This window comes from Capra hircus, chromosome 13 (genome assembly GCF_001704415.2).
Source record: "Capra hircus breed San Clemente chromosome 13, ASM170441v1, whole genome shotgun sequence".
Taxonomy (NCBI): domain Eukaryota; kingdom Metazoa; phylum Chordata; class Mammalia; order Artiodactyla; family Bovidae; genus Capra; species Capra hircus.
The window spans coordinates 65281175-65294654 of record NC_030820.1 but is presented as its reverse complement, the minus strand read 5'-3'; the positions used below and the strand labels follow the sequence as shown (position 1 = coordinate 65294654).

The 13480-nt window shown below is 45.7% G+C and overlaps 1 protein-coding gene across 2 annotated transcripts in view; it reads left to right on the top strand.

The window, feature by feature from the left end:
* The window catches only part of SLA2 (Src like adaptor 2), a 28529-nt gene that overhangs the window by 12281 nt on the left and 2768 nt on the right, over nucleotides 1–13480 (top strand). For both annotated transcript variants that reach the window (XM_005688519.3, XM_013968921.2), the window contains exons 6-7: nucleotides 12402–12551; nucleotides 13290–13422. In XM_005688519.3, coding sequence (XP_005688576.2) covers nucleotides 12402–12551; nucleotides 13290–13422 — 283 coding nt within the window. The remainder of the gene's footprint in view (nucleotides 1–12401; nucleotides 12552–13289; nucleotides 13423–13480) is intronic.

The following is a 13480-nucleotide window of genomic DNA, read 5'->3' as shown; positions in this document are numbered from 1 at the left end:
ATAGGGTCTTTTTTCTTCCTTCCGGTTTTATTGAGACATAACTGATATCCAGCACTGTATAAGTTTAAGATGTAAAGGGAAAAAAAAAAAGATGTAAAGGATCCATAAGATCTCTAAGGATCCACAAAACTGTTGGGATTAAGGTTAGATTTGACTCTAAGGTTTCCCACAGCAACGCCAGAAGGGATTAGTACAGAAGGCAGCTCTCATCAAAAAAGAAAGAAAATTGCCAATTCTACAGGAAAGGCAGCAGTTTCCCAATACTAATTTTTGATCTCTCATCTGGGGCTTCCTTTTGGAGAATGCTTGTCAAGAAAATGGATCACGACCCATTTGTGGGTCAAGAAATCAGGTTAATTCGGTGGTTATAGACCAGTGGGTCTCAAACCTGGGTGGCCATCAGAATCACCTGGAGGGTTTATTAGACCAAAGACCTGATCCAGGCAGTTCTGATTTGGTAAGTCTGGGGTCTGAGAGTTTGCCTGTCCAAGTTTGCAGTTGAAGCTTGCTGCTGCTAGTCTGAGAACCATACTTTAAGACCTAGACCTTAATGGGCTTCCCAGGTGGCTCAGTGGTAAAGAACCCGCCTGCAAATGCAGGAGGTGCAAGAGATGTAGATTCGATCCCTGGATCAGGAAGATCCTCTGGAGTAGGAGACAGCAACCCACTCCAGTATTCTTGCCTGGAATATCCCATGGACAGAGGAGCATGGTGGGCTACAGTCCAGGGGATCACAAAGAGTCAGACACAACTGATCTAGATACCTTGGCTATGTATTGGAATCATCTGGGGGAGATTTATAAATTACTGATGCCTGCCCTCCACCCCCAGAGTTACTGATTTAATTGGTCAGGGGTGTGGCCTGGGCCCTGGAAGCTATAAAAGCCCCCTAACCCCCCAACCCTGGGTGATTCTGATGTGCAGCCAAGGTTGAGACTCATTAAGCTGGTGAATCTGGACTGGTGAGTGTTTAAAGTGAAATACAGTTGAAACATTAGGGTGCCTCACTGGGGTTGGGGAAAATACTACTTCATCAAACTTTTGTTTTCAATCATTTTAACTGTGTCCTGGGTCACAATGTAAAATTTCGTGCTGTGGTTTGTGGTCAAAAAAAAAGTTTGACACTAAAGTTGTAGGGGCCCAAGTGACGCCATAGGATGGTGGTTCTGAGACCCGAGTGTACAGGAATCGTCAGGGAAACATCTTGCCAGCGTGTTCCTGGGCCCCACCGCAGACCTGCCAAATAGAACTGTGGGGCACAAGGTCAGAAATCTGCTTCCGTCATAAGCTCTCCGGCTGCTTCTCCTGTTCTTTTAAGTTGGAAAACACAGTTCCAGTCTAGGGAACCCAAAATCAAGTAATGAGAGACAGCGTCTTTCATGTTTCATAATGCATCTTGTCGTCTATAACGGTAATGAACTGTTGACTGAGTGGGTGAGACCAGGATCAGCTTTTCTTTGGCCCAAGGTGCGGACGTACCTCTGGGAGGGAAATTCTACAGGGGCTTTGAGTCTGGATGGACCAAGGAGGAAGTCCTGGGGCACTGAGCTCCCAAGAACACAACTCAGGGCCTGGTGTCGGGAGGGGAAGAGTCCTCTACATCTTCCTGAGAGTCCCTCTGGCGTACCTTGTGTTTTAGGGAGCCATGGCAGGGTCCGAGTCAGGCTGAAAATCTTGGTCTGAGGAGGGGCTCGAAGGGCTTCTGGAGGTCCCAGGACTGTTCCAGAGGTCAGCGCAGCGCCAGGACCAGACCCCAAGAGCACCACCCTCTTACCTTCCTACTGTCCTACGGTGTGTTGATACTCTATTGAGCAAAAGAGATTGATGAGCCATACACACTTCCTCCCTGAGGGGCTCACCTCTGTGCGTTCTGTCAGCTGATAAGCATCTTCTCTGAGTCAGGCCTGCTAAATTGTGGTTCCTGCCCTCAGGCTCCAGACAATTGAGGGGCCAAGGTGCAGCATCCTCCAGGCTCTTGGCTTCTCTGAGGTCTCAGTGGAAGTTCAGAGCTTTTAGTCTAATCCCTCACACTACTGTGGACCCCTCCCCTCCTCCTGGCATCAACGTCAGAACACCTGGGAAAACACATGCCTGACCCCACAGGTCACTGCAGGCCAGCCTGTGACATAGGCCAAGCCTGCCTGAGCTTCCTGCAACCCCAGTACCTTGCCTTTTCCCCCATGGGTCTCCCAATGGCCCTGCACCAGACGCAGCTCCCACAGCCTGGCTTCCGGCCCACTGCCTACCAAAATGCTCCATGAACAAACACTCCTTGTTCTTTCCATTGCTGCACCCTTGCACACAAGCCTCCCTCGGCCTGGAGAGCCCCCTCCTCCGTTTTTCCACTTGGCCAACTCCTACTCATCCTTCACAACCCATTGCAATGTCATGTCCCCAGGTTGTTTTCCGCCTTTTGCTCTCAATTTCCATAGCTACCTGAAAAGACCTCTTCTGTAGCCGCAACACATTTATTTCTTAAAACAAAGTCAGGTGTGTGGTCTAAGAGCAGGGGAGCTAAACGTAAGGATGAGGACCATAAAGGAAAATTCTGGCTGAGGCATGTGCCCCACAGAACGTGCCCCAGAGAACGAAGTTCTGATTATTTGTGTCCGGGGCTCACGCAGTGCCAGCTTCTGCTCAACAGATATTTACTGGATAAATGGATGAGTGAATGAGTGCATGTATGTACGTTGAGGGGAAGAGAGAGGGTGAAGAACCGGGGTAGGGTAGACTGCCCCTTCACACCATCTGTGCTCAGCAGTTGGAGTACAAATGGTGGCAAGAACTCCTCGGGTCTGCTTTTGTCACGCCTGTGTGTTCATCACTGAAATTCAGTAATTCACTCAGCAAATATTGCATGGTGACTGTGCCAGCCGCTGTTGTAAGTGGTGGGGATTCAACAACAGAAAAAGCAAAATACCTGCCCACAGTTTGGTTGGCAGCATGAATAGTGAACAAGTAGTCATTAAGCATCTGATCATGGCAAGTGCTCTGGAGTAGGAAATGGCAACCCACTCCAGTGTTCCTCCCTGGAAAATTCCATGGACAAAGGAGCCTGGCGGGCTGCAGTCCATGGGGTCGCAGAGTCAGACACGTCTGAGCGCGCACAGCAGCCCGGCAAGTGCCATAAAGCAGCAGTTAGGAGGAACCAAGTAAACAGGAGCATCCTCTGCGGGAGGCAGGTGTGTGCTGGGAGCAGATTCAAGGTCACCAAAAGTCAGGTCACACAAGGTGTGGCCAGGGTGAGGGCTTCCAATTAATTTTAAATGTGGCAGGGAGGGTTCTAAGCAGGGGAGTGACGTGATCTGATCCCTATACTGGGCAAAGAGAGGATCTGGCAGGGGATGAGGCGAAAGTGGGAAGCCACAGTAAGAAGTGGTTGGTTTCCAGATTTATTCTGAGCGTAGCCAGTACATTCAGGTTTTTCTGTAGGGCTGGAAGGGAGATTGAGAGAGAATGGAAGCTCTGAGGGATGATGCTGGGGTTAGGAGCTTAGTAATGGGTGAATCGTGCTGCTGCTTTGTGAGATGGGAAGATGGTGGGCAAATAAATTAGAACCATCCCTTGTGAGACTCACCATTGGTTATATGATGGGTGGAGTAGTGTTGAGGGAGAGCTGGGGCTTCTCCCAGGCAGAGAACGAGCTCTGGAGAGTTGTCTGAGTAGGAACTGAGTTGTAAAAGGAAGACTGGTGTTGACTCAGGTGGAAGAGTGTTCCATATAAAGGGAACAATGTGAGCCAAGAGGCAGAGAATGGATCAGGAGTATTGGATGTTTGCTATATGCCAGACCCTGCTGAATGTTTTATCTACTTTACCATCTGAATCCTTGTGGCAATCTCCTGACACAGGGACAATTCTGATCCCCCTGTATAGATGCAGAAACAAATCTGAGAGGTCAAATAATGTCTTAGAGTTAGGTAGGGTTATAGTATGCAGAGGTGTTATAGGGTGTGACTCTATGGGATGTGAACCCAGAAAGTCCAAGTTTAAAAGATGTCCTAAAGCTGAGAGGCAGCAGTAGATATTTGGGACTGGCTGCAGCGTGCAGTGAGGTGGGACGGCAGGGTACCAGGCACACAGAGCGGTCGCAGATGCCTTGGGAGGAGGCCTGTCCCCACAAGGGGTTGACAGAGCTTATTATCTCTGAGTCTACCCATCAGGTTCTCAGTGTGGCTGTGAGGACCCTCCCTGGTTCTGGTAACTGTGGTGACAGTGGCCGAGATGGGGTGGCTGGAGAACCAGGCCCCACAGAGGAACTTGGTCATTTTGTTCAGCTCACTGGTTGGCCTCCAGAGACTATTTTCAGATATGTAGTCCTTTCCCAACCAGAGAACTTTTTCAGGGTGACAACACAGCTCCAGAAGAGAGACTTCTCCTTTTTTAAAAAAAGTTTGGTTACTTTTGGCTGCTCTGGGTCTTCATGGCTGCGAAGACTTTCTGCCGCGGTGGTGAGCAGGGGCCACTCTGTCGCAGTGCTCGGCTTCTCGTCGCAGTGGCTTCTCTCGTCGCAGAGCACAGGCTCTAGGTGAGCAGCCCTCGGTGCTTGCAGCACACGGGCTCAGCAGCTCTGGGGCGTGTGGAATCTTCCCTGACCAGGGGTTGAACCCGTGTCCCCTGCACTGGCAGGCGGACTTTCAGCTGCTGGACCACCAGGGAAGCCCCAGAAGAGATTCTTAAAGATACAAAGTCAAGGTGTCTCCAGAGTCAAGTAGAAGACGAAGAAAAGGACGCAGGGACCCTACTCCATACTTCTCAAAGTATACTGACTTCGTAGCCCGTAGCCTTGCTAAATTCGCTTATTAGTTCCAGTAGCTTTTTTGTAGGTTCCTTAGGATTTTCTACATGTATGATCCCACATTATCTATAAATAGTTTAATTATTTTCCAGCTCATAGAACTTTCGTTTTTTTTTCTTGATTGCGCTCACTACGACCTCTAGTATATAACAAGTAAAGTTGTAAGAACATTCTTGCTCTGTTCTTAATCTTAGAAGGAAAAGTTTAGTCTTTCCCATCAAGTATGATGTTACTTATAGATTTTTCACAGATCCTCTAGGTCAGGTTACAAGGACGTACCCTTCTGTGATAGCAGTATAGTTCCCCAATAATGTCTAGGTCCTAATTCCTGAAACCAGTGAGTGTGAATTACCTTACACTGCAAGAGAGAGTTTGTTGATGTGACTAAGGGTTTTGAGATGGGGAGATTATGGTGGATTATCCAGATGAGCCCAATGAAATCACAAGGGTCTTTACAAGAGGGAGGCAAGAGGGTAGGAATAAAGATGGAATAAGGGGCCATGAACTAAGGAATGCCGGTGGCTTCTAGAAACTGAAAAGCCAAAGAAAGGGGTTCTCCTCTAGAGGCTGCAGAAGACATACAGGCTTGCTGATACCTTGATTTTTGTTTAGTGAAACCCATTTCAGATTTTTGACCCCCAGCATTGTAAAATAATCCACCCTTGTTGTTTTAAACCTCTAAATATGTGGTAACTTGTTACAGCAGCCACAGGAAACTATTACACCTCCTATCTGTAGTTTTAGTTTTAAAAAATCATAATTGAACTGTGTCAAATTATTTTTCTACATTTCTCCAGGTGATCATTTCCCTCCCCCTCCCTTTATTCTACTGATATAGTGAGTTAACAATGATGTTCAATTTTTAAATCAACTTGTATTCCTGGGATAAAGTCAATTTAGTCATATTGTGTTATCGTTTTTATGTATTGCTGGGTACAGTTTGCTAACAGTGTGTTAAGGATTTTTTTGTCTATATATATGTGTATATGTATGTGTGTGTATATATATATATATTTATATATGGGATATTGCTATAGTTTTCTCATAACGTTTTTGTCTGGTTTTTATAGCAAGTTAATTGATGATCTCATAAAATGAGTAGGAAAATGCTGCCTTCTCTATTTTAAGAGAATTTGTATAAACTTGAAATTATTTCTTATTAAATGTTTGATAGGACTCACAAGTGAAGCCATCTGGGCCCAGAGTCGTCTTTGCAGCAAGTTTTAAAATTATGAATTCAACTTCTGCAAATAGATATAGGTCTATGCAAATTTTCTATTTCTTGCATCAGTGTTGGTAATTTGTGTCGTTTAAGGATTTGTCCATTTCATCCAAGCTGTAGAATTTATTGGCATAGAGTTGTTCATGCCCTTACCCTTTTAATGTGTGTAGGATCTATTCTGTGGTGATGTCCCCTCTTCCTGATGTTGGCAATGTGTGTGTGTGGTTTTTTCCTTTTTTTCTTGATCAGTCTAGCTCGAGTTTTATCAATTTTATCAATCTTTTCGAAGAATCAGCATTTGATTTTTCTCTATTGTTTCCTATTTTTTATTTCTGCTTTATTTCCTTCTATAAAAATTTACTTTTTCCAGCTTTATAAGATAGAAACTTTATTTTATGCCTTTCTTTTCTTCAAATGTGAGGTTTAAAGCTACAAGTGTACTTTTAAGTCCTGATTTAGCTGAGCTTACAAATTTTTCTTCGGTTAAAAATATTTTCTAGTTTTGCTTGTAATTTCCTCAATCTCTGGGTTATTTCCAAGTATCTGGGAATTTTCCACGTATGTTTTTGTTATTAATTTATAACTTAATTGTTATAGTCAGAAAACATACCTTTAATTATTTCAGTACTTTTAAGTTTGTTTTTATGGCCCAGTCTACAGTCTGCCTTGAATATTCCATGTGCACTTGTTGGGTCCAGTGTTTATTAATTAAGCCAAATGGGCTGATTGCATTGTTCAACTATTCTATTTCCCTACTGATTTTCTATCCTATCAAGTACTGAGCGAGGAGTATTGAAATCTCCAGTTATGATTATGGACATCTCTTTCTTTTGTTAATACTCTCGGCTTTGCTTCTGTATCTTTAATCTCTGTGATTGAGTGCATGCAAATGCAGGACATCCTCTTATCTCTGATAATATTGTTGGTCCGGAATTCTACTTTTCTGATATCAATATAATCACTCCAGCCGCCCTATGATTAATGTTTGCATGATACATATTTTTCATCTTTTACTTTTAGCCTATGTTTTAATAGTCAAAATGTGTTTATCAAGTAGTTGTATTGTTTTTTAAATATATATTTATTTATTTGGCTACATGGGGTCTTAGTTGTGGCATGTGGGATCTGGTTCCCCGACCAGGAATCGAACCCAGGCCCCCTACATCAGGAGCTCAGAGTCTTAGCCTCTGGACCACCAAGGAAGTCCCAAGTAGTTGTATTTTTAAAATACAGTTTGAAAAATCTCTGCCTTTTAATGGAGGATTTAGACCACTTCCTCCAAGTAAAAGCTTCCTAAAACCAAGCAGTGCCTGTGGTTTGGGAAATTCCCTCCTGCATACGTTGGCATTCCACAGGGAAAGGTTAAGTGACAGGGCCACTGCCTCTTCTTCCAGGTTCTCTGTGCCAGTCTTCTCATCTGTAAAGTAGGGATAATTGTACCTACCTTATAGGGTGGTTATGAGAATTATATCCCATATAAAAGGTGCATAGTAAGCACTCAATAAATGAAAGCTACAGATAGCTTTAGATCCTTCAGTTCAGTTCAGTTCAGTCGCTCAGTCGTGTCCGACTGTTTGTGACCCCATGAATTGCAGCACGCCAGGCCTCCCTGTCCATCACCAACTCCTGGAGTTCACTCAGACTCACATCCATCGAGTCCGTGATGCCATCCAGCCATCTCATCCTCTGTCATCCCCTTCTCCTCCTGCCCCCAATACCTCCCAGCATCAGAGTCTTTTCCAGTGAGTCAGCTCTTCGATCAGGTGGCCAAAGTACTGGAGTTTCAGCTTTAGCATCATTCCTTCCAAAGAAATCCCAGGGTTGATCTCCTTCAGAATGGACTGGTTGGATCTCCTTGCAGTCCAAGGGACTCTCAAGAGTCTTCTCCAACACCACAGTTCAAAAGCATCAGTTCTTCAGCGCTCAGCCTTCTTCACAGTCCAACTCTCACATCCATACATGACCGCTGGAAAAACCATAGCCTTGACTAGACGGACCTTAGTCGGCAAAGTAATGTCTCTGCTTTTGAATATGCTATCTAGGTTGGTCATAACTTCTCTTCCAAGGAGTAAGCGTCTTTTAATTTCATGGCTGCAGTCACCATCTGCAGTGATTTTGGAGCCCCCAAAAATAATGTCTGACACTGTTTCCCCATCTATTTGCCATGAAGTGATGGGACCGGATGCCATGATCTTCGTTTTCTGAATGTTGAGCTTTAAGCCAACTTTTTCACTGTCCTCTTTCACTTTCATCAAGAGGCTTTTTAGCTCCTCTTCACTTTCTGCCATAAGGGTGGTGTCATCTGCATATCTGAGGTTATTGATATTTCTCCTGGCAATCTTGATTCCAGCTTGTGTTTCTTCCAGTCCAGCATTTCTCATGATGTACTCTGCATATAAGTTAAATAAGCAGGGTGACAATATACAGCCTTGATGTACTCCTTTTCCTATTTGGAACCAGTCTGTTGTTCCATGTCTAGTCCTAACTGTTGCTTCCTGACCTGCATATAAGTTTCTCAAGAGGCAGGTTAGGTGCTCTGGTATTCCCATCTCTTTCAGAATTTTCCAGTTTATTGTGATCCACACAGTCAAAGGCTTTGGCATAGTCAATAAAGCAGAAATGGATGTTTTTCTGGAACTCTCTTGCCTTTTCAATGATCCAGCAGATGTTGGCAATTTGATCTCTGGTTCCTCTGCCTTTTCTAAAACTAGCTTGAACATCAGGAAGTTCACGGTTCACATATTGTTGAAGCCTGGCTTGGAGAATTTTGAGCATTACTTTACTAGCGTGTGAGATGAGTGCAATTGTTCGGTAGCTTGAGCATTCTTTGGCATTGCCTTTCTTTGGGATTGGAATGAAAACTGACTTTTCCAGTCCTGTGGCCACTGCAGTTTTCCAAATTTGCTGGCATATGGAGTGCAGCACTTTCACAGCATCATCTTTGAGGATTTGAAGTAGCTCAACTGGAATTCCATCACCTCCACTAGCTTTGTTCGTAGTGATGCTTTCTAAGGCCCACTTGACTTCACATTCCAGGATGTCTGGCTCTAGATGAGTGATCACACCATGGTGATTATCTGGGTCGTGAAGATCTTTTTTGTACAGTTCTTCTGTGTATTCTTGCCATCTCTTCTTAATATCTTCTGCTTCTGTTAGGTCCATACCATTTCTGTCCTTTATTGAGCCTATCTTTGCATGAAATGTTCACTTGGTATCTCTAATTTTCTTGAAGAGATCTCTAGTCTTTCCCATTCTGTTGTTTTCCTCTATTTCTTTGCATTGATTGCTGAAGAAGGCTTTCTTATCTCTTCTTGCCATTCTTTGGAACTCTGCATTCAGATGCTCATATCTTTGCTTTTCTCCTTTGCTTTTCGCTTCTCTTCTTTCACAGCTATTTGTAAGGCCTCCCCATTTTGCTTTTTTGCATTTCTTTTCCATGGGGATGGTCTTGATCCCTGTCTCCTGTACAATGTCATGAACCTCATTCCATAGTTCATCAGGCACTCTATGTATCAGATCTAGGCCCTTAAATCTATTTCTCACTTCCACTGTATAATCATAAGGGATTTGATTTAGGTCATACCTAAATGGTCTAGCAGTTTTCCCTACTTTCTTCAATTTAAGTCTGAATTTGGCAATAAGGAGTTCATCATCTGAGCCACAGTCAGCTCCCGGTCTTGTTTTTGCTGACTGTATAGAGCTTCTCCATCTTTGGCTGCAAAGAATATAATCAATCTGATTTCAGTGTTGACCGTCTGGTGATGTCCATGTGTAGAGTCTTCTCTTGTGTTGTTGGAAGAGGGTGTTTGCTATGACCAGTGCATTTTCTTGGCAAAACTGTATTAGTCTTTGCCCTGCTTAGATAGTAATAATAAATTACCATTATACCACTAAAAAACCCTCTTCCTGTTTCGCTTTAAAAAAAAATAATTTTATTTATCTATTTTTGACTGATCTGGGTCTTCATTGCTGCGCATGGGCTTTCTCTAGCTGTGGATGCTCTTCATTGTGGTGTGTGGGCTTGTCATTGTGGTGGCTTCTCGCAGAACACAGGCTGTAGGCAGGCGGTGTCAGAAGCTGCAGCATGTGGCTCAGCAGCTGCAGCTCCTGGGCTGTGGAGCACAGGCTCAGTAGTTGTGGCCCATGGGCTTAGTCGCCCCTTGGCATGTGGGATCTTCCCAGATCGGGGGTCAGATTCATGTCTCCTGCAACGGCAGGGAGATTCTTTACCACTGAGCCACCAGGGGAGCCCCCCCTTTCGCTTTGATGAAGTGTTGACTGAAGAAATGAATCCCATGTTAAAGTTATAGAGAGCTCTCATATGTATCCTCATCTGCTGAAAATTACTATTCTAGGCCTGACTTTATATAGTTACAATTTTATATAGTCCTTTTTTTCCTCTATTTTTCAACCTTGGCCAGTTATCTGTGTTTTGTTGAAACCTATCATCTGTATACTTTAAACATTTGCATTTTCATTTCATATAAATTATATCTCAATAAAGTTTATTTTAAAAACTAAAACAGGCAATTCCCTGGTGGCCCAGTGGTTAGGATTCTGGGCTTTCACTGCTATGGCCCAGCTTCAATCCCTGGTCTGGGAACTGATATCCCACAAGCCACATGGCATGACCAAAACTACCAGTTCAGTTCAGTTCAGTGGCTCAGTCGTGTCCAGCTCTTTGTGACCCCATAAACCGCAGCACGCCAGGCCTCCCTGTCCATCACCAACTCCCGAAGTTTATCCACACTCATGTCCATCGAGTCGGTGATGCCATCCAGCCATCTCATCCTCTGTCGTCCCCTTCTCCTCCTACTCCCGATCCCTCCCAGCATCAGGGTCTTTTCCAGCGAGTCAACTCTTCGCATGAGGTGGCCAAAGTACTGGAGTTTCAGCCTCAGCATCAGTCCTTCCAGTGAACACCCAGGACTGGTCTCCTCTAGGATGCACCACGTGCCCCTAGAAAAAAAAAACTGGAAAAATTCTGTCTCTTGCATCAGTGTATATAACCTCCATGCATGAAGCTCCAATACTTTGGCCGCCTGACGCAAAGAGCCACCTCATTGGAAAAGACCCTGATGTGGGGAAAGATTGAAAACAAAAGGAGAAGAGGGGAGCAGAGGACAAGATGGTTATATATCTGACTCGGTGGACGTGAATCACTGACTCAATGGACATGAATTTGAGCAGACTCCAGGAGAGAGCAGAGGACACCAGAGCCTGGCATTCTACAGTCCATGGGGTCGCAAAGAGTCGGACACGACTTAGTGACTGAACAACAGCGATAGGTTACAGACTAATGAAAGCAACACCCATATGCCCCCCTTTCAGCGTAGGGGGGAAACTGTGCGTCGTTGCCTTGAAGCCCCCTGCCTGCTTCCCTGTTGATCAGTTTCTTTTCTTCCTAGCTTTGCCACACATGCACTATAGTCAATGTAGTCTCGGCTGCCTCTGAGCTTTATATAAATAGAATCATACTGAACGTATGCTCCCGTGACTTGCTGTTTCTGCTCATTAGTTTTAACATTCACCTATGCTTGTATGTATGGTGGTTATTAACTTTTACTACAGAATAGTGGGGCTTCCCTGGTGCCTCGGATGGCAAAGAATCTGCCTGCAACACAGGAGACCTGGGTTTGACCCCAGCATCAGGAAGATCCCCTGGAAAAGGAAACGGCAACCCACTTCAGTATTCTTGCCTGGAAAATTCCATGGACACAAAAGCCTGGAGGCCAATAGTCCATGGGGTGGGTCACAAAGAGTCGGACACTACTGAGCGACTACCACTGTCACTGAATAGTGTTACTTTCTAGAATCCGCCGTTCTCTTGAGTGCATATGGGCTCTTTGCAGTCTGGGGCTTTTCTGAACATTGCTGCTCTGAATATTTTCGGTTTTGTATTGGCAAGGGATCATGCTGGGATGGAACTACTGGGTTGTGAGGTATGGGCACGTTCAACTCAACTAGTTAATGCCAGCTGTTTCCAAAGTGGCTTATACTGACTTACCTTTCCACAAGCAGGCTAAGAATTCCTTTTTCTCCACAACCTTGCTGACATCTACTGATCACGTTCTAAAACACTTCTGTCCACTTGGGTCTTTATAATAACAACCAACACTTAATGCTCACTTCAGCTGTGGCAGGCCCTGTTCTGAGCACTCTGTGTGCCTGATCTCATCTTATCCTCACGAGAGGCCTAGCTGTTATGAATGTGTTGTTATTTGTGAACAAGAGAGCAAGTCTTTGTCTTTCCCCTCTGCCTCCCCTTCTGTCTGAGCCTGGTGGCCACTCTCTGTGGCCACTTCACATGTTCCTTCTCCCATCCTGGGCAGGGCTGGGTCCCAGCATGGCCTTAGTCCTATCCAGAGCCTTTCCTCCTCAGGCTGTTATTCCCTGTCGGTCCGCCTCAGCCGCCCTGCCTCCTGGGACCGGATCAGACACTACAGGATCCAGCGCCTTGACAATGGTTGGCTGTACATCTCACCACGCCTCACCTTCCCCTCGCTCCTGGCCCTGGTGGACCATTACTCCGGTACGGCTGCCCCCCCCGCCTCCGATGAGAGTAGATGGGGATTTGGGCTTTGGGGGCAGTCAGTCATCTCTTGGACACTTTACGTGCTGGAGAATATCCAGACAGAAGAGGGACCGCCCCTTTCTCCATGCCAGTCCCTGTGCCAAATAACGCAGCCTGGGAGCCCCGGCTTCACCTCACACCAGCAGACCCACTCAGATGTCCTGTGGGTGTGTGGGCCAGAACCTCACCCAGCACTGTGGTTCTGAGTCAAGGTCCCCCACGGCTAGCACGGTTCTCTCCGCAGGAATTAGGCCCACAGCTGTTGTTACTGTGGAATTTAGTCAGTTCATAGCATCTTCTGGTGCCTGTCCTATAACAGCACAGTGTCAGAGGCAGAGAGGAAAGACCACTGCTGAGAAAACTGATCAGGGAGTTTCTGGACAGCTGTTCCAGGCAGCAGATACCAACTGAACAAGTGGAGACTGATCATTCTTTAGCTTTCTTCTTTCTAAAGCACTTTGCTAATCAGAAAACTGGGGCTCAAAGAGGTCCCTCAACTTACCCAAAAATCACACAGTAAATTAAGTCTCCCTAGTTAGCCCAGAATCTTTGACTGCATCTCAGCTTCCAGATGAACAGTTTGGGGCTCCCAATCCCACTAGCTAAGTGTGGAAGGCTGTCAGGGTGAGGGTGGTTGGTTGGTGAGGGAAGCAGGGCTGGAGTCAGCCAGGTCAAAGGTCTAGGTCTCTTCCTCAGAGCTGGCGGATGATATCTGCTGCCTCCTCAAGGAGCCCTGTGCCCTGCGGAGGGCTGGCCCACTCCCTGGCAAGGCCATACCCCCACCTGTGACTGTGCAGGCGACACCACTCAACTGGAAAGAGCTGGACAGGTGAGGGGGTCCTAGAATGGGAAGTGGAACAGAGTTAGAAGGACCCACCCCTGGGAAC